Below are 24500 nucleotides of genomic sequence, written 5' to 3'. Positions count from 1 at the left end.
CCCTACACTAATGGTCTCACGTGTCAAGGGTGAGCTCACGGTCCCATTTCACTATTTTAAAGGTTTTATGGGGGTGGGGGAATACATGTTTATCAAACTGCTTTATCAAATTATATTTATATCGATTAATATCAATAGTTATATAAAACATGAAACCTTAGGATATTGTAGATATAGATACTATACCTAGTTGTAAGCTATGATATCATGCCTAAGAGTTATGATGTCCGATAGTCTAGGAAGGGATATTACCTAGATGTTATGATGGCCAATTCCCTAGGATAACATAGTACCTAGAAGTAAGGTTGGTCAACTATAGGGATATGCAATGTACTCGATCATTACTATGCCCAAATATTCTATTTTCAAATTAACCATATCCGGATATATATGTATGGAAAAATAATATATATACATATATATATATATATATATAAGATAATTATGAGGTCAAATAAAGCAGATAACTATAAAAACATGTAAACTCACAAACATTATGTTAACGTTTTCAAAATACATGTATTATCGGAGATATAATTGTGGAAGATAGTCGTGTAAAGAAGGATGTCGTCAAGGAAGCTCGTTGGAGTTTATTTCTGTTTATTGTCATTTCTAGTTATGTTCCGGAAGTGTGCTTGATCGATTCAACAATGTAATCCCAAAAATAAATTATAATAAATAAAAGTATCGTTTGTGTTATATTTATGTTTAATTTTCAATATATATGTGTGCCTCAATCCAATATCCCTACGTCACACAACCCAGGGTTTCCGCTGTCGTCCGGGGGTGTGACAGATGATAAATGGTGTAGTATCATAATTGATGGGTGAAGTTGTACAAATGTTGAATCTAGTGAAATGTGTAAGAGAATAAATCATTAATGTGGTCATCAGACTATTTTGTAATGTTTTAATGTTTTGGGTACAATTATATTTGTGGCATAATATTTGCCATAATAATATTTTGGTCCATACACTTGAGTATATGTAGTATGATGGAAATGACATGAGTCTATAAAGTGAGGGACTACTTTTTTATGGTTCTAAATTCTTTCCCCTAAAGTGTAAATGATGAATTTATCACAACTAATACGTAAGATCAGGATACTCAACGGTCTCCCATATGTTTTGAGGCCACCTTATAAACACGATCATCTTGAATATCATAATGTGTGATAATATCTATCCATCAGAAAATTAGTAAGCACCATTACGTGGAAGTAAGGAATCAGAACATTACATCATCTTCCTCAAACATTCACTTCCAAGTAAGTACCAATAATTCCTTAAGAAACTTTTGTATACTATATTCATCATGCCTGTGAATTACAACATGTGGTATCAAGAGAGGTTTGAATTAAAATTTTATTATGCCATGATTTCAAACTTCATTTTTGTTTGCTGGAAATATGTTGCCTTACTTAAACAATTCTGAAACATACAACAAACAGAAGAGTTTCATTAAGAGATTTCATACTAAATTAGAAACCCAAATTTCCTGTTGTAGATATGTTTTAATCACCATTTCAAAACATATGTGAAAACAAATGAAACTATTTGCGGTCTGCCTCTAACCTTCTTTATGAAAAAAAAAACGACTTTTAAATTGATCCCTAAGTGAAAATATGTGAAAACAAATGACTTGAACCCTAAGTGAAAATATAATTGGGCAAACCCAAATGAATAATTGGTATATTCCTTACTGAGCCACTAGTTAGGAAATGAGTATGACGTTCTTTTCAGAACACCTAAAAGAAATCTATAAATTTTGGGTATTTTTTTTAAGAAAATATATATGTCCTTTATATGACATCATTGAAGTATTATAGATTCTTAAGATATTAATCTGTTATAGTTATTGTTTTGTAGTCACTATGATATTAATCATAAACTAGAAAAGATTTCCCCATGTTGCACAGGTTGGATGGTATTGTTTTGCAATGTAGTATGTTGAATTGCATACTAATAGGAGATCATAGATTTTACGATATAATATTCTTTTTGTAAAAATAAGTTATTTTAATGTAAAATCAATAAATTGTTAACTCTTTTATCCCTAGCTTCAATTTCCTTTTGTGCCTCCACATCAGAAGGATATTTAGTATCAGAGTAAGGGAGTGCCTCTATGATTTGGACGATTTTACCCCTACATGTAATCCATCACTACCTCCATGAACTAAAGTATAGAAAATTATAAAATTATAATAATTTTTTCATATAATGTTTTATTATAAGAAGTAAAATGAAATCGTTATTGTAATTTGTAAAATGTGTTTTGGTAATACAAATATAAAACAAATAGATTATTTCATATGATATCTGATATCTATAGAAAAATGTTAACAATAATGTACAAATATGAAGACCATCAACATCTGCATTAGTTAAGATTATGATTTTATGGTGTCTTAGAACATCTTCTTTGAAATCGTAACCCTGAAAACATGAAAGTTAAGTAAAAAGTAAAAACCAAGTGAAAAAAAAAGTTAATGGGCAAGAAAGATAAGGTTTAGAGAGAGGCGTAGGGTTAGAAATCATACAGAAGAAAGATGAACAACAAAATAAATCATATCGTCATTAACCTAATGTGAGGATGGCATGCCTAGTGGTTTGTTGACACTCTTGGGGAAACCTAATCCTCTTTTGTTCTGATGATGATGTTGATGTTTCACACACTTACTGAAGGTCGATCTAGGTTTCCTGGATGGAGAGAGGTGGGAGAAGAACACCGACATCCTCATACTAATGGGCAAAGTGAGAGAACCATTAAGACGTTGGAAGACATGTTGAGAGCGTGTGTAATAGATTTTGGTAAAGATTGGGATACCCATTTACCACTTTTCGAATTCTCGTACAATAACAGCTATCACACTAGCATCAAAGTTGCTCCATTTGAAGCCCTCTATGGCTGTAAGTGCAGAACCCCTATGTGCTGGGATGAAGTGGGTGATACACAACTAGCAAAGAAACAAGTACCTGACAACACTATCACCGGTCCCGAGATCATTCAAGAAACAACAAAGAAGATCGTCCAAATTCAGGAACGACTAAAAGCATCTAGGGACCGACAAAAGAGTTATGCGGACAAACGACGAAAGCCCTTGGAGTTTCAAGCTGGCGACCACGTCCTGTTAAAAGGTCTCACCCTGGAAAGGAAGGATACGTTTCGGAAAACATGGAAAAATAAATCCAAGATACATCGGGCCATTCGAGATTCTTGCTAGAATCGGCCCGGTAGCTTACAAACTCAAACTACCACAAGAACTCAGTGACATACACCCCACTTTCCACGTATCCAATCTAAAGAAGTGTTTGTCCGACGAAAATCCTGTAATCCCACTCGATGAAATCGAGATAAACGAGAGTCTACACTTCGTAGAGGAACCTGTGGAAATCATGGACAGAGAAATCAAGAAAACGAAACAAAGCCGTATACCAATAGTGAAGGTTCGCTGAAATGCCAAGCGGGGACCTGAATTCACTTGGGAACGAGAAGATCAAATGAAACAAAAGTATCCACATCTTTTCCCTAGTTCACGAGTGCCACTTTAGAAATAATTTCGGGACGAAATTCCCTCTAACGTGGGGATAATGTAACAACCAGTTATTTCGGGTCAACAAAAGTCAAAGCAAGTCAATAAAAGTCAAACTTGTTAAATAAAAGTCAATTTATTAAATTCATAAAGCAAAAAATAATGAGTTAATACCCTACTTTGAGGTTTTTCTGTAACATTTCGTTTAAATTAATTAAAATAAATAATAAACCCGGAGCCCCAATATGTAAATTTATAATTTATATTATTTTATAATGGTCCTAAAACCAATAATATTTAGCGGAGAGTGGTTTCGGGGAGCCAAATGATATATTTTAGACTTTTGGGGGTCAAAGTGTAATTTCAGGATGTATTTTGTAAAGACTTTTAGAAGTTAGGATGTGTTTGGTAAGTATTGGGCTTGATTTGAAAGGAATTTTAGAAGGCAGGATTTAAATGGTAAATTACGGATTCATTTTGAAAGGATTAATAGAAGAAGGGACTGGAAGTGTCATTATGGCAAAAGGTTTGAAATGGAACGGGAGTATATAACCATCACCCATGCCCTCATAACCCTAACCCTAACTATTTCTACAGCCGCCACCCTTATATCCCCCAAACTTCCGGCCGCCACCTCTTAGCCTCGCCGGAACCGACGAATGCTGCTATCAGCTCCGACCACCGAAGCCAACCACCGTTCACCATTCTACCGACCGGGAGACCCACTGTTGACCGGAGGCGGAGCAAAGGATGTCGATACGTGGGCTGTGAATGACAAGGCTGCTGCCGCCGCTACACCGCAACCGCTGAAGACGATGAGCCACCACCACACTCATTTCCGATCAGCAAAAGGCCACCAACGACCACATAACTACCTTCGTTCTTCTCCTTCTCATTCTCCAGCCGTCATCATGGAGCTCCTTAGCCGCCGTCAGCCGACGCTGTGGACGCTAGAGCGGTTGCTGCTGTCAGCGTGCGCCACCAGGTGGGTGGCTACATCCCTTTTGGCGTGTAAAGTCGAGTGTTGCTGTTGCTAATCGTGTTTTTGAGTTTTTCTGTTAGACGGAATCCTCGGGAAGAGCCACCACCACCGTGAGGTGGTGGCTGCCACCACTAGACACGGCCGGCCACCACTAGGGTGGCTGTGTGTGTATTTGTATTAGTGTGAGTGTGGGTGTTATTTGGGTTTTGTGTTGTAAATTGTAATTATGCCGGAATAATGAAAAGAAAACCCATAACGGTGGTCGTCACCGTCGTGTGCCGTCGTTGACCACCACTACCCGAGGTGGTAGTGGGTGGTGCCCGACTTAGGAAAACCCTAATTGTCCTAATGAAACCCTAATGGGCCTAAGGACTTAGCTTTTGGGGGTAATTGGATTGTAATGGGTTGGAAACCCTAATTAGTGGTTTTGACTTATCCGGACCTGCATTTTGGACCATTGGAGTGAAGATATAACTTAAGACCGATTTCATTATATGTTTGGACTTAATGGATTAAGTCCTTAATGGGTTAAGTAGAAACACTTAACCCTAATTGTCATTTCATGTGAAAAACCCTAATTGTGTTTGGATGTTTGTTGGGCCATCTATTGGACTAAGCTGTTGTGGGCCTTGGTGGGCCAATTGGGAGCATATTTATGGACTAAGGAAATTATTGGACCTTAGGATAAGACCCATTGGAGACGCTTGGGCCAAATTTGGAAAATTGGGCCATAAGTGGGCCATAATTGGGCCTTGAGGATTATTAGCTATTGGGCCATCAAAATGCCAATTGTTTGGGCTAGAATAATTGGTTGGGCCTTAAAGTAAGTCCATGTAGAGGTTTGGGCCCAATTTGGAAAATTGGGCCATATGTTGGACTTTGGCCCATTACTTGTCTATTTGGGCCTTTGGAGTGTGAGTTGGATCTTGGGCTTGGAACCCAATTATTAATTAGGTGTCATTTTGATGTTGACAGTTCAGGAATCTGTCAACTAGCAATGGGAGTTTTATTCGTGGGACTTCAGTAATGCCAGGTGAGTCTCCTCACCATACCAATGGGTCTAAGGCACCAAGGCCGGTCCATTTTATGATATGTGATATGCTAGCTGAATATGTGTTATGTTAGTATGATATTTGCATAGAAGACCTCGGGGGGTTCCCGAGGCAGTAGACTAAGACCATGTGGGGGTTCCCATGGAAATTAGTTATGTGTTATGCGGTATGCTAGCTATTATGTGATATGTGGTATGCTAGATATTTCTGTGATATGCGGTGTGCTAGTTGACTCTGTGTTGCTTACATGGAAGACCTCGGGGGGTTCCCGAGGCAGTGGTATATAAGACCATGTGGGGGTTCCCATGGCATCCCAGGCTAAGACCATGTGGGGGTTTCCATGGTAGTGATATAAGATCATGTGAGGGTTCTCATGGCTTTCCTAGTTAAGACCATGCGGGGGTTCCCATGGCAGTGGGCTAAGACCACGTGGGGGTTCCAGTGGCACCCGATGTAAGACCTTGGAGGGTTTCCATGGCTTCCCTATAGGTTTATATGCATGGCTTGTGTAGTTGATATGATTTATGTGAGTATGTGAATAAGACCTTGGAGGGTTTCCATGGCATCTTCATATGTGTATATGCATGCTTATGCGATTGTTATGGTTTATGTAGCTGTTATAGCTGATATGGATTATGTGGTTATGTGGATTGTGTGGGGTATGCTCTGGGGAACTCACTAAGCTTCGTGCTTAAGGTTTACAGTTTTGGTTTCAGGTATCATTCATTTGGAAAGGAAGGACTCGGATTGATCGCAGTGTACACACCTATGATTTCCGCAAGGAATAATTTGGGATGAACTCTGATAAATGTTTTACTTAATGATGATTTGAAATGTTTGAATTAAATGGTATCAATGTTTTAGCTATATTAAAAATGAAAATTTTACCCTTGAGTTTTGGGTCGTTACATTTTCGGTATTTGGAATTAAATTTGCCAAAGGCCGAAATCACTTCTCGGCCGAAATCAATGAGAGACCGAAATCTCCATTTAGACCGAAATTGTGCGAGGCGAGGTCCCACCTTCGGACCGCAAACCCCCATGACCGAAATCTCTTCCAACGAGAACCCTTGGAACTTTTAGACCGAAAACTACATTTCTCGGTTGGAATTATTAGACCGAAATCTTGTGATTTCGGTTAGGATAGGCCGAAAACACCACTTTTAAACGGTGACACACAATTCAAGAGGATAAATTACACTTTCCAATGCACATGTCACATCCATTTATTCCCATATTTATATGCCCAAACTGAAAACACAACATCATTTCTCACATTTCACTTGAAAACTCCTCACCTTTTCTCTCAAAAATCATAAGTAAATCTTCATATCTTCATATCCTTGCCCAGTAGATCTTCAAAACTTCATAAGAACATCTTCAAACATTCAAACCATTTCCTAAGAACTCCTTCGTACCTGTTAAGTAACTTTACACAAATTAGTGTTATTTAGCATTGAAATAGTTAGTTATTCTAATTTACATATATATTACGTGTTAAATATTATTAGGATTACGACTATACACACGTGTTCTAACCCGAGGATCATCGTTATCACTTAGTATTCAACCAAGAACGCACACTCGAGTTGAGTTCATACCCCTACGTTTTCTACAATTTTTCTATGCTTGAGGGGGGGGGGGGGGAATACAAGTAAAACACAAGATAAATTGTGTTAATATACAAACCGTTACATTTATATTTTATTAAATATAAATATACAGATGGGTACAAATTTGATATAGTAAAACTTTAACCCTTTTGTAACATGTCGAGCAAAAAGGGTATAATTATATAAACGAACATATATAATTATTTTATTCCAACTTATTATCATGTCAAACTTGATAATAATATACAAAGGATTCACATTTCAACGAAACATTTATATAAACTATAATAAGTATATTTTATGGAGCATTCACACTATTTTACCCTTTTTGGGACAATAAAAATAGTTATTTAATAGTATAATTATTTTTACACTATGTAAACACTATGATAGGATAATACATACAGTTACAAGAAAAAGAGATTTCATTACACTATACGTAAACATATTAATACAGGATTGTGAGCCACTACCTTCATTGTACCTACCAGAGTACCGCTAAAAGTCATGAGTTATAACCAGAGTCTCCTGGAGGGAGAGCGTGACATTTGTGTATAGATCTATACAGGACTGACAATCCCGCACCTAAACTGTTAGCTACAGTTGGATCGGTAGGTCTGGGGTGAAAAATGTCGTACCATTCTGATGCTTGAAGAACGTCGTACAGGCCACTAGTCGTTAGCATGGTTATAATAAACACTCACAATAAGTATTAACAAGACATTTGGTTTATGGGGCAAACATATCTTCAAATAGTTTTATCCAGATAAAATTACACTACACTATTTTTCAGTACAACTGATAGTTCTAGATACATGCATTCAAAGGATTTCATACAGATACAACTACAATACACTATCTTCTAGTACAATACAATTTACAATTTTGGAAACATGCATTCAAACGATTTTATAAATATATATAACTACGTTACACTACTTGAGAGCACAATAATACTTATACGTTTTCCGTCTTAGGGTATTTAAGACAACACTACATTTAAAAGAAAATATTGGATTTTCTGGAAGAACACATATCATTTTCAAGGAACAAAGACATATCTTTCTCATACAAAATGCTTATGAACTTACCAACTTAATTTTTGACACTCTCTTTTCAAAACCACTTGTATTCTCAGGGAATCAGTAGACAGGTACCCACACATGTTTTGGTGAAGACGGAGCTTACTATTGTTACGTCTTATATTTTGTTGTATACTTTTGGAATCATACAAGGATTCAAATACAATGTAAATATTAAATTATCAATACAATGTTTGAAATGACTTGATCTCTATTATGCAATTGTTGTGATACTGTACATGACGTCATCCGCCCCCAGACGTTTCCGCTGTTTACTCGGTTCGGGGGTGTGACAAATAGGACTTGAGAAATGAAGAATTTTACTCGAGATCATATGATTTATATAAAGATCCATGAGAGGTGATTGGTTATTACAAAAATGAGAAATTTGATTGAAATCATAGACTTACATGATTATATCATGTAGACGATTTGACATACATGTAGACAATATTTTGTGATTGAGTCTCTGAGATGTGATGGGACCTAATCCTAATATGAGATAAACAATGATCGACTTGAGTTATTGATTTGAGTAAATAATATTGATCCGAGTAATTGATCTAAGTAGACAATATTAAATTGAGTGATTTGAGAAATTGATTTGAGTGAAAAATATTAATATGAGTGATTGATCCAATTAATTTGAGTGGTTGATTTGATTAAATTAGGTGAGCGATCCAAGTGATTGATCACAGAAAACAATGCTGATTAGAGTAGTTAATCAATTGATTTAAGTGACTAATTGATCAATTAAATTTGATCAGAGTGATTAATATCAATTAGAGTAATTAATATGAACGATTGATTTAAGCGATCTGAGTGATAAGTTAGAATGATTAATTAATCATTGATTTAAGTAATATGAGAGATTAAATTTAGAAAATGGTTTGAACGACCTGAGTGATTAATTTGGATGAGCAATGAACCTGTATGTGGAAGGCTTATTGATAATGACAAGGATGATAATCACGAAATAAAAGCAGATTTCTTAATATTAATTATGATAATTTAGTGAATAGCGAGATAGAAATAAGATGAAGTATTAGAGTGAGTAAAGATATAACTTGTAAAGTTGATATGAAGTCAAAAATTTCAATAAGAACTTTTGATCGAGATGAGAGATGATTAGATCAAATATAAGATTGATATTCCTTTGGGAATGAGATTGAGATATGAGATCAATATTCCTTTGGGAATGAGATTGAGATATGAGATTGATATTCCTTTGGAAATGAGATTGAGATATGAGATTGATATTCCTTCGTGAATGAGATTGATATATGAGATTGATATTCCTTTGGGAATGAGATTGAGTTATGAGATTGACATTCCTTGGGAATGAGACCGTGCTATTTGTTGATGTGTCACGGGCTGACACTGTTGGTATTTGTTGATATGTCACGGGCTGACACTGTTGTTATTCGTTGATTTTTCACGGGCTTACATTGTTATTTTATATTTATTGAAAAGTCATGTACTGACATTATCATGTGATATTGGGTTAAATGTTACGAGTTGATAAACGACAAGGTTTGATTTCAAGTAAAAATAATATATTATGATTGTGGCATTATGTATGATTATGGTGCATACAATTAGCAACTACATAAATTGATCAAAGTAACTGATCTGAGTGATTAACCTGATCGATTGATTAGAGTGAGTGATTTGGTTGATTGTGTAATTTGAGTGTTTAAAAAAAATACATATGAAGAAGAATCAGACAGAGTGGATGGGTAGTGAATAAGATATGATTATTTAAAGTTGGTTGTTCAAATACGTGAAATTGCTTGAAATATTCAAGACCTTCATGTTCACAGCTAAATAACTCCAGTTTAAGACATATTCAGCTGGAGCGGATTATATAAAATATATAGTACACCTAACAGACTTTCCAACGATATAAATTTTGTCCAAATCGAAGTTCGTATGATTGAGTTACAAGGCTGGAAGGATTGAGAAAAAACCATAAATTTTGTTGGGAGATTATCCTGAGTCGAGTGTAGCAAGGGTGATTGATATGGGGAGTCGTTCCAATTCATTTAAACAATCTGCGCGATTAAATTGAGCGATTGATATAGATCTGAGAGATTGACCTAGGCAATTGAGATTGATTCAAGTAATTGATTTAATTAGAGTGATCGATCAGAGAAATTGATTGGAGCAATTTGAATGATTGATATGAGAAATTGATGTTAATATAAGTGATTGATTTTGATCTAAGTAATTTATGAGTATTTGAGTAGATTAACAATGATATGATTTTAAAGCCTGAAAATTTTTCATTTAGCCTTATTTCCGGTTCCTTGTTTGGTTGTTGGCTTAGGGTGGAATCAATTATTCGACTGTCTATCAGATCCAATGTTATGTACGATTATGATGAATACAATTAGCAATTACATCAATTGATCAAGGTAACCAATCAGAGTGATTGATCAGAACGATTGAGATTAACTTTGGTAATTAATAATGATCAGAGTGAATTATCAGAGTAATTGATTTTGATCAAAAGCGATTGATATTGAGTAGAGTAATTGACATGAGTAACTAATATTAATCCGAATAAATGTAGTAATTGATTTGAATGAGTAAAAATGTAATATTGATCTAAGTGACTGGACCGATTGATTAATTTGAGTAATTCGAGAGGTTTATTTAAGAAATTGACCAGAGTAAATTGAGTACATGATCTAAGTTATCTCAGTAGTTGTGAATATTTGAGTAAATTAATCACATTGTGTGTATCGTGGAGATTAATGAGATTGAAATTAATTTTATTGATTTGTGAATGAGTGGTCATATTCGAAATATAACTTATAATAAGATTGACTATTTAGGATAAGTCGTAAGTCAAGTATTGAATGATTAGTGAGGAAGAATAAGAGAAATGTTGGTTTGAGTTATGATAATGAGTAGAGATTAATATAAGATACGAGAAGAGTAATAGAGAAACATTTTGAATATTATTGTTGAACCAATTATTATTGGTATGAGTTATTAATCACTGATATCGGGGGTTGATTTTAATAATAATAATAATAATAAGTATCGATTTGTAATTTTCGAGACTTTTTTCCCTACCAATTAAAGTCGATCACCATTGAGGAGTTAGATGAAAGGAATTAAAGCTACATAAAGTGTCTAGATATATATGAGAAATTATGTAAGTTGTTTAAACTTATAGAAGACATGAGACAATGAGAGTTATATAATAATTCTATTTAAAATTTGTAAAAAAAAGTAGAGAAATGAGATGAGAAATGTATGAGCTTTGAACAATTATTAGATGAGATGAGAAAACCTGAGATTCATATAAGAATAAAAGTATAAGAGTAAATAATATAAGGGTAATGTAAGAGAATATAATGAGATATGTATGTGATACGAATATTTAGCTTACCCTAGATTAGTAGCATGATATTTCAAGAGATTTCGAGGACGGAATCTTTTGAATGGGGGGAGTATTATAACACCAGGTTTTTCGTAACAGATGTTAATTCATGAAATATAGATATTATGAGTTAAGTAAATGAGATAAATCCTTGAGTTGCTTTATTTTTAGAAATAATATTTATAAAAAGATAATTAAATTATATTGTAGAGCTTGTTGAGAGGATTCCGCAGATATAAATATCATCGAAAACGGAGTCTGTATGAGGAAGTTATGATCGTTTGAAGATTTGATGAAAGTACACTGCTATATTGAGAAAGTCAACGAAAGTCAAGTCAACGATCAAACCTTTGATCCTCACGACATGAGGGATGTTTCCTCATGACGTGAGCATCATGAATCGAGAAAAACACGTGGCAAAAGAGCACGACACGTGGCTGAAACCAGTCTAAACATGTCTCACGACGTGAGAAGTAAATGCTCACGACGTGAGCAAGCCCAGACTATAAAAACGAGTCCTTTGTGTTATTTTGGAGGTTTTTGGCTCGCGGGAGGATAGATGCTACTCGGGAGCCGTTCTCGGGAGTCTATAACGGAGATGTTATACCGTTATACGGGGATGTGGGGTCGAGATACGAGATCTGTTGTGGTATATTTTTATTGTGTTAATTAGTAGTTGTGATATATGATTTTTATTTGATATATTAGACCCATGTAAGGGTTACGGGTATTTGTGATATGGAGCTATTATGAACCCGTTGTTGAGACTAGTGAAAAAATCTCATGATTAGATATTGAGTTTCGTTGATAAGGGTTATAAACCCTATTACCCGAGAAACACCCGATATGAGAGATTTAGCCACAGGCTTATGGGTTTAGCCTATTGTGATAATATTATGATATTTGGTTATTATTGTCATAAGGGGTTACAAGGTATAATTATTAGTGAGTCTATACAGGTTCTGAGGAACTTTGTATTTGATAAATAGGTGTTACCATGTGATGAGCTGATAGATAGTGGAAGACCAAAGATGAGACTGGAATAAGTCTATCGACTAACCATGTGAGTAACACTACTCTAACATCCATTATTGTGATAATTGTGATAATTATTATATGGTTAATTATTATTGACAATAATTAATTGTTGATTAAGATATTGAGAAATAGATAATTATTGAGAGATTAGATTATGCTAATAAATTGATATTTGATTAATGAATATACAATAATCGAAAGATAGAACTTAATTGATAGATTGGTTATGGATCGAGATATTGAATATGAGGGAGGTATTGATTATTGATAAGATAGATATTTGAGAGTTAGATTATTATTAAGAGATAAATCCCTTGATGAAATGATTATATTGGATATGTGATAATTATGTGAAAATTTATATAATTTGCTTGAATTGTATGATTTTATGCTTTATCTTATTATTTGATTACGTTATAGTAGTTGTTATTCACTAAGACGTGAGGCTTATGTTTTCGTGATAATCTGTTTTGCAGGTAGATTTATTGTGACACCCGGTTCGATCATGTGCTTGGTGCCAACACGATCCTTGTGATAACTTCTTGTATGTCAGAGGGCCAACGTACACCAAGATTATTTGTAAAAATTTTAAATTATTTTTCTGATAAATTTGGGTGTACCTTAGTAGAAAAATCTGGGCGTTACATATGTTGTGATACTTTGATGCTATGAAGTTGTTACGTTTTCCACTAGTACAATCTATGTAGTAACATACAATTATATAGTTGCCCATTACTATGGGCATTTTTGGTATTTAATGGAAGTATTTTATGCAGTTTATGCACTATTACAAAATATGAAAGTTGATTGCTATTTTTTGAAAGATGTCAAGTTATATGTTGCATGGTTGATAATGACCAATATGGTTATATGTATATATACATTAATGACTAAAATAGACAATGTGTTTGATATAAGTAGTTTCCAAAATAGACTATGTATACTTTAATGACCAATATGGTCCACTGTTGACAAAAAGATAGTGGTCAACACATAAAAAAAAATACTTGATCCACTAATGAAGTTTTCGTTAGACTGGGTAACAATTACAAAATTGCCCATACACATGGGTCTTGCAGTTTCCAAAATAAGCTGCTAAATGTTGGGATCTACAACTAGCATGGGTTTCTACAGTTTCCAAAAGTAGTACATAAACACCAAAAGACAACTAAATCAATGACCAAAAGACAACTACATATACCAAAAACATCCTACAATATTCCCTTCTACTTAAAGCACCAAAGTTCAACAACCAATAGAATCATCATAACCAGAACTTTCAATATGGAATTTTGCTGCATGGAAGCTTCCAATTTGTTGTTAAGCATCATCACAACTTCCTTCTCCTTTGTTACCTTATTCTCAAGCTTTTCAACAACTGACTTTTCCTTTGAAAGCAGAAACTCCAATTCCACAACCTTCTTCCTAAGGCTGACCAGTTCAATAGAGTTCTCCTTTTGAATCTACCTATTGCTTCAATGTTCTGATAAGGTTCTTGTAGTACCCTCTTAGGCAGCTCATCGTCTTTCTAAAAGAAGTAATCATAACTTTTTAATGATGTCTGAAATATACACCAAAATATACACCATTGTCAAATCATATGAGATCTTATAGTTATATACAATAAATAAATGATACAAACAAAGGGATCCCACAAACAAATCATTCCTTTCAACATTTTCACAAAAATCGACGACATTACACTATTAGGGTTTTCTTGCACTTATCTAAACATCATAAATGCTACAAATCGTATGATTTTTGAACATTACAAGAAATCGTGACCATGAGAGCTTACCAAATTGTTGCTACAGTTCTAGAACCACCTTCCCGGGTTGTGATATTTCCAGCTCGTTTGTTCCTTCGTCGGCTTCTCACACCCACAAGTCTTCGGCTCATATGAGTCCCTAAAGTTACCGATCTGGATGGGAGGGTTTATGGAAGAAGAGATCGAGGATCGAGATATTGCTTTGGATCTTTGCTCGAGAGAAGCTTACACAAAAAATGTAAAGATTGAAGGTAAGGGTGTTCCATATACGGTTGTTAAGTTTTTTGTATAAGAGGGGAGTTGACATGGAGTCAACGTGGAAATAACGTGGCAGTTTCTCATTAGCTTACCATACACGTCGGATGCCAGGTAGGATGAGAAATCAGAAAACCTTCTAAAATTAGTCGCAATGGTGTAATTGATATCTACAGTAAAATATTAATGGTCAATTGTGCAAAAAAATAACATAGTTGGTCAAATTGGACCAAACAAAAAAGTTACATGTGCTATAGTAGCATTTTCCCATTATTGTATGTATGTAATTCTTATTTTCTTGCTATGGTTTGTATGATTCTTAATGGTAACACACTACTTTTAATTGTAATAATTTTTAGGGACCGTTTTTAGTAAACGAGTGTTAATGCCCGTATGTTTTTATCAATCAGATCCACTTCACGAAATCGTGTTAATGAACGCCATAGCCAAGGATAGTCGTGTCACCGGCGTTGAGTAGATTGGATGGAAGTTTGGTGTTGTCTGTGCTTGTATGCAAGAATACATTCCTATCTGTGGTTGTGTAAATGGTGGCGTGTTACCAGATAGTAACAGAGTTGGTATTCCCGTCGCATTTTGAGTGAAACTGGTTTGAGTTGACTGTAGTTTGCTTGTTGGTGTGAGTGTGGGTACCTAGAACTGATTTATCGTCATTCCCAATGTGGCGCGTAGAAAACGGTAGAGGTGGGTATCCGAATTGTTTCAATGAGAACTGAGTCTTGAGACGGCATTGGTCGGACAGGGCTTTGCTCCTTGTTGTTGGTAACTTATTCTCCGTCGTTAACCATGATCGGTGTTTGGTGTTTTGGGCTTTTAGTATCATTATCTCAATAATCGGATGGTGCCAATGATGTGATATTAGACCTCCACTTCCAGGGCATGGATGGAGGTTCTCCGTCAGAAGTCTACAATCAGGATGGAGTCTATTGACTTTCCCGCACTAACGTTACAAGATGCCTGCCTGTCGTGTCGTCTTCGAGTGGTGTGTGCACCCGTACTGAAGTTACTAGGTGTATGCCTATTGTCTATTGACTTTCCCGTGCAGGTTCCAAGCTGGAACCCGACTGTCGAGGACCATTCCTTTCCGGTGCGAAATGGGTACTAGGTAGTAATGATGACTGGTTGGCTAGGCTATATAATCAAGTGTCTTTGGTATCTTCCGGCGTGTCTAGGAGGCACGCTATCAATATATATATATATATATATATATATATATAGGTTAAAATCTGAATGGCATTTATTGTATGGATGTGTGTAGACAATGTTATTCTATGAGAATGAATAAGAGAATAGGTTGTTTGGCGATGCGAATACGTTCCACCTCACATAAATATTGTCATTATCATGCATTCTCACTACTTATTCATTTTTGTTCTCACACATCATTTTTCACTCATTCTCATTCGTATAGAATACGATTATCAAGAATAAATTCTTACAGACTGAGAATTATTAAAAAAAAAGTTGATAATACCCTTATAGACGATTTAATTATTGAAAATGCATGATAATAATAATAGTTATATGAGGTGGAACATATTCACATTACCAAACAACAAATTCTCCTAGTGATTCTCACAAAATAACAATGTTCACATGTCCGCGCAATACATGTTCATCCACATATGAACCTAACTCTGTGTGTGTGTGTGTGTATATATATATATATATATATATATATATATATATATATATATATATATATATATATATATATATATATATATATAGGGATAGGTTATATTGAGAACGTTAAAAGGTTAAGAACGCGAGAACAATTGTGGACCAGTCATATTCCAAGGGGAAATACATGAATTTTATATTTACATTAATGAAATGGTCAACTTCATTAAATGATAGTTTCCTATAATGTTCAAATCATTTATTTCAACTTTTTTCAAAAAGAATTACATTTTTTATTAATATAAATCAATAAAATTGAATGAATTTCATTTAAAATATAAGAATCCAATGTCGTTTTTTTCTATCAATTAAGATTAAATAATGTTATAAATAAATTAGTTGGTTTTTTTCATATATCAACAAAACCTACTGTTGTATAACATAAATATGATAAATGGATTTTTATTCATTAATAAATGAATTCAACGACTGTAATATTCATAAATAAATATGTCGAAAGCTGGATTCACATATTTATATAGTTATATTCATAAATAATTATACTACAAATTGAATTCATACATTTATATTGAGAATGCTATATTTATAAATGATTAAAATTACTTTCAAAACTGAAATCTTGTATTTATACATGACTACAATTGATTTTTTGTCTAATACATTTGAACTGGATCGTATTCATACAATTGTAATTACAAATGAATAAAACGTATTTTTCTCCCCTTCTGATGGAGATGATGTTGTCTTTGTTTTTTTTCTCAAATTACCACCTTCAACCTGTAACAATAAAGAATAGAGTTCAACATATTATTTTCTTCAATCAAATTAAAATATAAACACCAAAAGAAAATTGAGATAATAAAAAAACTACAAGTATATCATGAGATACACATAAATAGCTTGATAAGTTGTAAAGTTAAAAAAAAAATTGAAATATTCACTAATGATTAGCATTATTTCAAATTCGTTATGAAATAATTAATGATTATAACAAAAATATCACCGGGAATTATTCTAAATTCACGATGTAATCGTTTATGATTATAACTAAAATCACATCACAAATTACCTTCCACAAATTTAGAACAAATTGCTTAAATATAAAAATACCTATTTTTGTATTTTTTTTAACGACAAAGCATTGTATAAATAAAAAGAGAAAGCTATCCAGGAGCTGAGAAAAAGTAATACAACAACAAAGTCAAAGAAAACAAAACAGAGCCTAAGAAGGGACCAATAAAAACAATGAACAAACTGGAAGGAGCCAACATCGCATCGTACTCTGAAGGCATAAAAAACAAAAGGAAGCAAAAATAGGGGCAAAATGGTCTATTTCAAACCAAGCTCCAAAAGCAAAGCACCAAATCATCACCATCACCACAACGACTGCAAGATAAAACAACTTAAGAAGGGAACCAACAATCAATGAATAAGATGGAAATGAAACTACTAAAGGCCTAACAGGTAATAAAAGCCTAACCAAAAAAATTAGAAGTAGCAAAATACTCCTAGAAACAGAAACTAAATAAACTAGATAAAAGGTAAAAGAAAGTATAATCCTTACAAGTCTTACAACTGAGATAGAAGCTTCAACATATCTGCTTACTTGGGTCTCCCTTCACTACAACCTTATGAGTCTTACAATCTGTGGAAATGTCTTCAACACCTGTTTTGATTTTTTTGCTGAATAAAATAAATTAAATAAAAATCAAAAAACTATATAGAAGGGTAACAGAGAGTACAACCCTCGGGTAATTTAGGTGTGATGTGGTGATGAAGTTGGGTCACAATGGTGGTGATGAGATGATGGCAGGTGGTGTAAGGCGCGGTGATGGTGGGTTTTTTCAATGATGATGGCTTGAAAAGGTAGGTGAGATGATGCTCGGTAATGGTTGTGTTAGACGATAGTAGATGTGGTGATTGTGGGCTCGGTAATGTATATTGGACATGCTTTAATCATGAATCAGCAAAATACCAAACAAACACTGATGACATTCTTTTGATTTACATGATCGCTCTCCCCTCAACTATTTTTTACTTGAATTTTTCACCTAAAATGTAAATTTACAGCTAAGGGACATATCCACAAACACCTTGTGTGCACCCACCTCACATACGTCCTAGAACAACCCCCCACAATGGAAAATAAATGCCAAATCCAGAAGAGGAGCCTAATATGATGAAAAACTAATCAAAACATACACACCTTGGGTGGAGACCTTTTAATCCATTCTTTAACTCCTCTTGGATAAAAGAAAAAAAATGCAATCAACAACAAAATTAAGAATAACAAATGTCTCCCAAATTGATTCGGAGTGTGTGTGAAGATGGTGGTGGTGTTGCGATGGTGATGATGATAGTAGGTAGTGAAGCCGACAATTAGAGTTCTAATGGATACAAAATCGGAAACGTAAATCTGTTAGATTCGAAAATTGGGATATGTAGGAAGGCAGCAAGCAAGATGATGGGGTGAAGAGAAAGCTCAATGGTGGATGGATGAAGGGATAGGAAGTAGAGTCAACGAGATGGAATAAGGTAGAAGGTGGTCTGGCGATGTGTAGATGATGAAGCTGAAGAATTTGCTTTTGTTTTTGAAGGGCTCAAGCCCTTGAGAGAGAGAGACAGAGGAACGACAGGTGAGAGAAACGAATTTTGTGTGAATTGTAAGCTAATTTTTAGGAATATAACAAATTTGAAATTAATAATTTACATTTTGATATATTTCATTTTAAGATGACATAAATAACCCCATGAATATTAGCCCTAGATCGATTTAATTAAATTGTTGTCATCAGATCTCGCGTTCTCAACCTTTCTAGTGTTCTCAATATAACTTACCTATATATATATATATATATATATATATATATATATATATATATATATATATATATATATATATATATATATACATAACGTTTTTATGCATATACAAACGTTTTTATACATAATGCATGCATATAAATAAGTTAAATATGTATAAATACAATTTTTATATGTTAAAGACTCGGTCAACGCCACTTTGGCTGGGGATGACTTTTTGTAACGCATAAAATATTAGGTATTAAAGCACCAAAAATCGTCAAAGGGGCATGACCAACAAAATTACAGGGTAGGAAAAAAATGTTAAAGTAACTCCAATAAAAGAAAAATTACTTCTTTTGGAATTTAATTTTCATATTCAGTTTCCAAAGGTGCCTACGGAAACAATCTTGAAGAATTACTTAGCTCATACCGAGCATTGCTATAGAGAAAAAGATTACGGTTAAGCTAGTTCTTGATATTGTTTCAGTGACATATCGATAATCTCAGAGTCGTTACTCATATTTGGATGTGTCTTTTTGAGGTCGTTGCAAATATCGTTGACCTCAGTTATTTTTAACGTCGTATCTCGATATTTTGACGAAAGTCCTTCGAGATTCCGATAAACACATTTCCCTATTTTGTTGTGGAAGTAGTTTCGAATAGATTGTCAAATGGTTTCTCTCCTTTTCGTATACCAAAATCTAAGCACAAGGTAACATAGTTTCTTCTTTTTCCTACCAAGGTTGTTGAGTTTGGAAATTTGATGGTTGTAAAATTATTCCATGATAAGAAATAAGAGATTGTATGTGAAGGTATTATGGTTTATATAGGAGAGAATATTTTTTATGTGAAATAGAATATTGGTCCATTGCGCTCCGTGTCACACACCATGAACCACCACGACTGTGGCACCGATGATGGTATTCACGACAGTGGCCACCTTTTGGATGCCAACAGGCCCCGGGCTCCTCTGGTCTTAAGAAAACCGACTATATTTGTAATTTTCTTGAAAGAGAATTGGAGTTTCAATTTATATAAAAGGTAAAAAAACATTGTTCAAATTTAGAACAAAAGGGACTAAAATTTAATAACTACTCATTTGACAATCAATCATAAACATGAATATTATGCCATGCTTAGAATTAGTGGGGGAGCATAAACTTTGTAGGTCTAGTCGTCGGGGTCAAGTCAACTGTTATTAGTTTAATGGGAATTGAAAAGATCATAGTACCGAAATTACATTTGATAACAACTGCTGATTATTTAAAGTGAACTGGAAATTTCCTGGTAAGTAACTAAAATTAACTATATTAGTGGAAATGAAGTTAACCAAGAATCAAATATGGGGGTTGATTTTTCTGATTTTTATTCATCGACATAAAAGAATAGTGCATTGACACTTATACCCCCAATTTAATTTCTAGATATTGAAGAGAGTGCAAACTCAAACAAACGACGCAACACAATTGATACCCTCGATTATTTAATATATAAATATTTTATACCTTTTCTTTTTCTTTGCATACAAGCCTCTCAACCACTCTATGTAACTAGCGACATGAACTCATTCTGAGCAGCAACAAGGCCAACAGCCCAACAACAAAACATCAATTAGTCGTGCGTCGTTGCAGGTTGTTTGGAGGTTCCAATATACATGCTAGAAGTTAAATTGGGGGTATAATTGTCAATTCACTGTATTTTATTTTTCTGTGGATGCAAAAAAAACTTCTGTGGAAAAGCCAGCACCCATCAAATATATAAGAACTTGTTAGATAGTCTTTCTCTTCACAAAAAAATGCATGCAAATAAATTTATAGCTACTACAGTCTTTGTTCTCTTAATTATAAGATCAGTAATTTTTTTCTCAGATGCTACTGATGTTGGCACAAAATGTACTCGGTCTGAACTAGAAGCACTTCTTAACTTCAGGGAAGGTCTTGTTGATCCAGAAGATCGGCTTTCATCATGGAAAGGAAACAAGTGTTGTCAGTGGCATGGTATTGGTTGTGATAACTCAACCGGTGCTGTTAACAAGATTGATCTCCACAACCCGTATCCTTTGAGTTATGGTGATGATCAACCGGGAAGGTATGGTTTCTGGAACCTTAGTGGTGAGATTAGACCTTCGTTGCTCAAACTCAAGTACTTGACTTACTTTGACTTGAGCTACAACACTTTCAATGAAAATAAGGTCCCAGAATTCATTGGTTTCTTGAGAAATCTGAGATACCTCAACCTTTCAACAGCGGGGTTTAGTGGTCGGATTCCTCAAAGTATTGGAAACCTCTCTCACTTACAATATCTTGATGTTTCAAGCAACTTTGGTAGCTTAAACGTCGGGAGTCTTGAGTGGTTGACCAAGATCAGGTATCTGAAACATCTCAAGATGAGTAACGTTGACCTGTCACAAGTGGGCCCAAACTGGTCCAGGCTTTTGAACAATCTTACGTCATTAACAGTACTTCATCTTCGAAGTTGTCGACTTTCCACTCTTTCACCCATTGATCTTCCTGCTCTTTCCGATGTAGACCTCTCTATGAATAGCTTTGATTCCAAGTTTCCGGATTGGGTTTTAAACCTCACTAGTCTTTCTTCCTTAGATTTAAGTAGCTGTGGGTTGTATGGAAGAATTCCACTTAGTCTAAGTGAACTACCAAATTTACGATACATAAGTTTGGCGATAAATAACAACCTCACAGCTAGCTGCACGCAGTTGTTTAAGGGAAGCTGGCCAAAGATTGATGTTCTTGATTTTGGTTCAAACAAGTTACACGGTAAAATTCCAGCTGCCATTGGCAATATGACTTCTCTCACTTCTCTGAATCTATTTGATAACAACGTCGAGGGTGGAATTCCTGGTTCAATTGGAAAACTTTGCAACTTGAAGTTCTTGGGGATTTCAGGAAACAACATGACAGGAAGTTTGCCTGAGGTTCTCGAAGGGGTGGAAACGTGTGTATCCAACAGCTCAATGCCTAATCTGGAGAGGCTGTGGTTGACCAACAACAAATTAGTTGGTAGACTGCCGGAATGGGTAGGTCAGTTGGGTAATCTTGAAGAACTGGAATTGAATTATAACCAGCTTCATGGTCCGATCCCGACTTCTTTAGGGAGATTACAAAGACTTACCAGTTTGGGACTTGGAAGGAACAAGTTCAACGGGACTATTCCAGAGAGTTTTGGTCAGCTGTCTGAGTTGACGAACTTTGATGTCTCTTTCAATGATCTAAATGGCATTGTTTCCGAAGCCCATTTCTTGAAGCTAAGTAAACTGACATTCTTGCATCTTTCTTCAAATTCTTTGATCTTACATTTGAAAGATGATTGGATCCCTCCATTCCAGGTCCGAAATCTTGATCTGGGTTCATGTCAAGTAAGTCCATCTTTTCCAAATTGGCTTAAAATTCAGAAAAATATCAACTTTCTTGATCTCTCTAATGCCAGTATTTCTGATTCAATACCATTTTGGTTTTGGGATATGACCTTTAACCTATCCTTGCTAAATATTTCCATCAATCAGCTACACGGGCAGCTACCATCTTTATTTGATGTTGTTCCCTTTGCAGACATTGATCTGAGTTCCAACCTGTTTGAAGGACCTATTCCTCTTCCAAGTGTTGAAGTCGAATTATTTTCTCTCTCCTTCAACAGATTTTCTGGTGTCATCCCATATAACATCGGGAAAGTCATGCCAAATCTAATCCTTCTTTCTCTTGGAAGTAACCGCTTATCAGGAGAAATCCCATTCTCTATTGGAGAAATGGTGTCACTTCTAGTCATTGATCTGTCAAATAATTCTTTGACTGGATACATCCCATCAGGTTTTGGAAATTTTGTTTACCTTAAAGCATTAGACCTTGGATACAACAATTTGTCAGGTGTAATTCCAGAATCTTTTGGCAACTTACAGTTCCTCCAGTCACTGCACCTCGATGACAATAATTTTTCAGGAGAGCTCCCTTCATCTTTGAAGAACTTATCCAGCCTGGAGACATTCGATCTAGCAAACAACAAATTTTCTGGAGATATCCCACAATGGTTAGGAGATAGTCTTACAACTCTGAAAATTCTAAGCTTGAGATCAAATTCATTTTCGGGAGGAATCCCTAAAAATTTCCCAGGTTTATCCAAGCTCCAAGTCCTGGATCTTGCCCTAAACAATTTCACTGGAATGATCCCCATAAGCTTGGGCAATCTCACAGGCATGTCTCATGATCAAATTATCAATCAGTATCGTTTTTATGGATTTTACCGTGGAATATACTACAAAGAAAGGTTGGTTGTAAATTTAGAAGGTGGGTTTCTGCAGTACACCAAAACTCTTTCCTTGGTAGCTTACATGGATCTCTCCACAAACAACCTCAATGGTCATTTCCCGATTGAATTAACAAAGTTGATTGGTCTAGTATTTTTGAATCTGTCAAGAAACCAAATCGACGGTTCGTTGCCAGACAACATATCTAATTTAGTTCAATTGGGTTCACTTGATCTCTCACGCAACAGGTTCTCAGGTGTCATTCCTTCAAGTCTGTCATCACTAACGTTCTTAAGTCGTCTTAACATGTCCAATAATAACTTCTCCGGCATGATTCCTATTGGAAGCCAAATGGCAACCTTTGGAGAATCTTCGTTTTCGGGAAATCCAAATCTTTGTGGACCTTCTCTTCGTATTAAGTGTGGAAGTAACAGCTCTGACAGCACGCCGCCTCTTCCAAATGACGACAAAGACGAATCTGACGACGATAAGTGGTTTCCTTTGAGCATTGGACTAGGATTTGCCATTGGCATTTTGGTCCCCTGGATGATCATGTCGATTAGAAGACCATGGGGTGAGGCCTACTTTAAATTTGTTGAAAGTGTGGTTCATAGGATCGAGCATGTTAAAACAAAAACCACACAAGTTACAGTCACAGAGCCCGTCGACCTTCATTGTTTATCAATTTAATGTTGTTTTGAAGATAAGTTTGATGTATATGTGCATCTCGTGCCTCCTATAGTTATTCTTAATGTAATATATGTATGAATGTGGGTTTGAATTGTTCTTAAACTATGGCAGAAGTAATATTGGTATTATTAATGCTTTGAAGCATTTTCATCCTCAATCAGTACACTTTGTAACACCCCATTTTGTTAATCTATAAAAGTAAATTAGGGGTATAGTTAACTTTTAAAAAGGGTTGGTTATATGATAAGAACGTTTGGCTATGTTGGTAAAATGCCACATTGAATAGTTGTGTAGCTTCGAGAAGAGCCGCTAAATCCATATTTATTAAACTGTTAGCCGGAAATTGATGTTTGAGATTACGAAAGGATGAGTT

The 24500-nt window shown here is 35.0% G+C and overlaps 1 protein-coding gene and 2 long non-coding RNA genes across 3 annotated transcripts; 2 read left to right on the top strand and 1 right to left on the bottom strand.

Annotated features, from left to right (window-relative positions):
• The first annotated feature begins 4124 nt into the window (after positions 1-4124).
• Positions 4125-6413, top strand: LOC145108687 (uncharacterized). The gene is made up of 3 exons (XR_013708478.1): positions 4125-4517; positions 5490-5547; positions 6283-6413. It is a non-coding gene; the product is annotated as an uncharacterized LOC145108687 (long non-coding RNA).
• Positions 6414-16959: 10546 nt separating this feature from the next.
• On the bottom strand, positions 16960-19041 carry LOC145164817 (uncharacterized). Its single transcript, XR_013739876.1, has 2 exons — positions 17942-19041; positions 16960-17154 (listed from the first exon to the last, which is right to left on the bottom strand). It is a non-coding gene; the product is annotated as an uncharacterized LOC145164817 (long non-coding RNA).
• A 1936-nt stretch (positions 19042-20977) lies between these two features.
• Positions 20978-24299, top strand: LOC145127423 (receptor-like protein EIX2). Its single transcript, XM_079062628.1, has one exon. It carries the CDS (start codon positions 20978-20980, stop codon positions 24125-24127), a length of 3150 nt encoding a protein of 1049 aa, XP_078918754.1. The 3' UTR covers positions 24128-24299.
• Positions 24300-24500: the final 201 nt, after the last annotated feature.

The sequence above is a fragment of the Lactuca virosa genome, chromosome 1, assembly GCF_052849685.1.
Source record: "Lactuca virosa cultivar CGN04683 chromosome 1, Lactuca_virosa_CGN04683_v6, whole genome shotgun sequence".
NCBI classification, from domain to species: domain Eukaryota; kingdom Viridiplantae; phylum Streptophyta; class Magnoliopsida; order Asterales; family Asteraceae; genus Lactuca; species Lactuca virosa.
The sequence above is the reverse complement of the archived record's forward strand: the minus strand, read 5'-3'. Positions and strand labels throughout refer to the sequence as shown.

What these genes read in the sequence shown, in the direction of transcription:
- LOC145127423 (XM_079062628.1), top strand. Translation starts at nt 20,978, where the DNA reads ATGCATGCAAATAAATTTATAGCTACTACAGTCTTTGTTCTCTTAATT.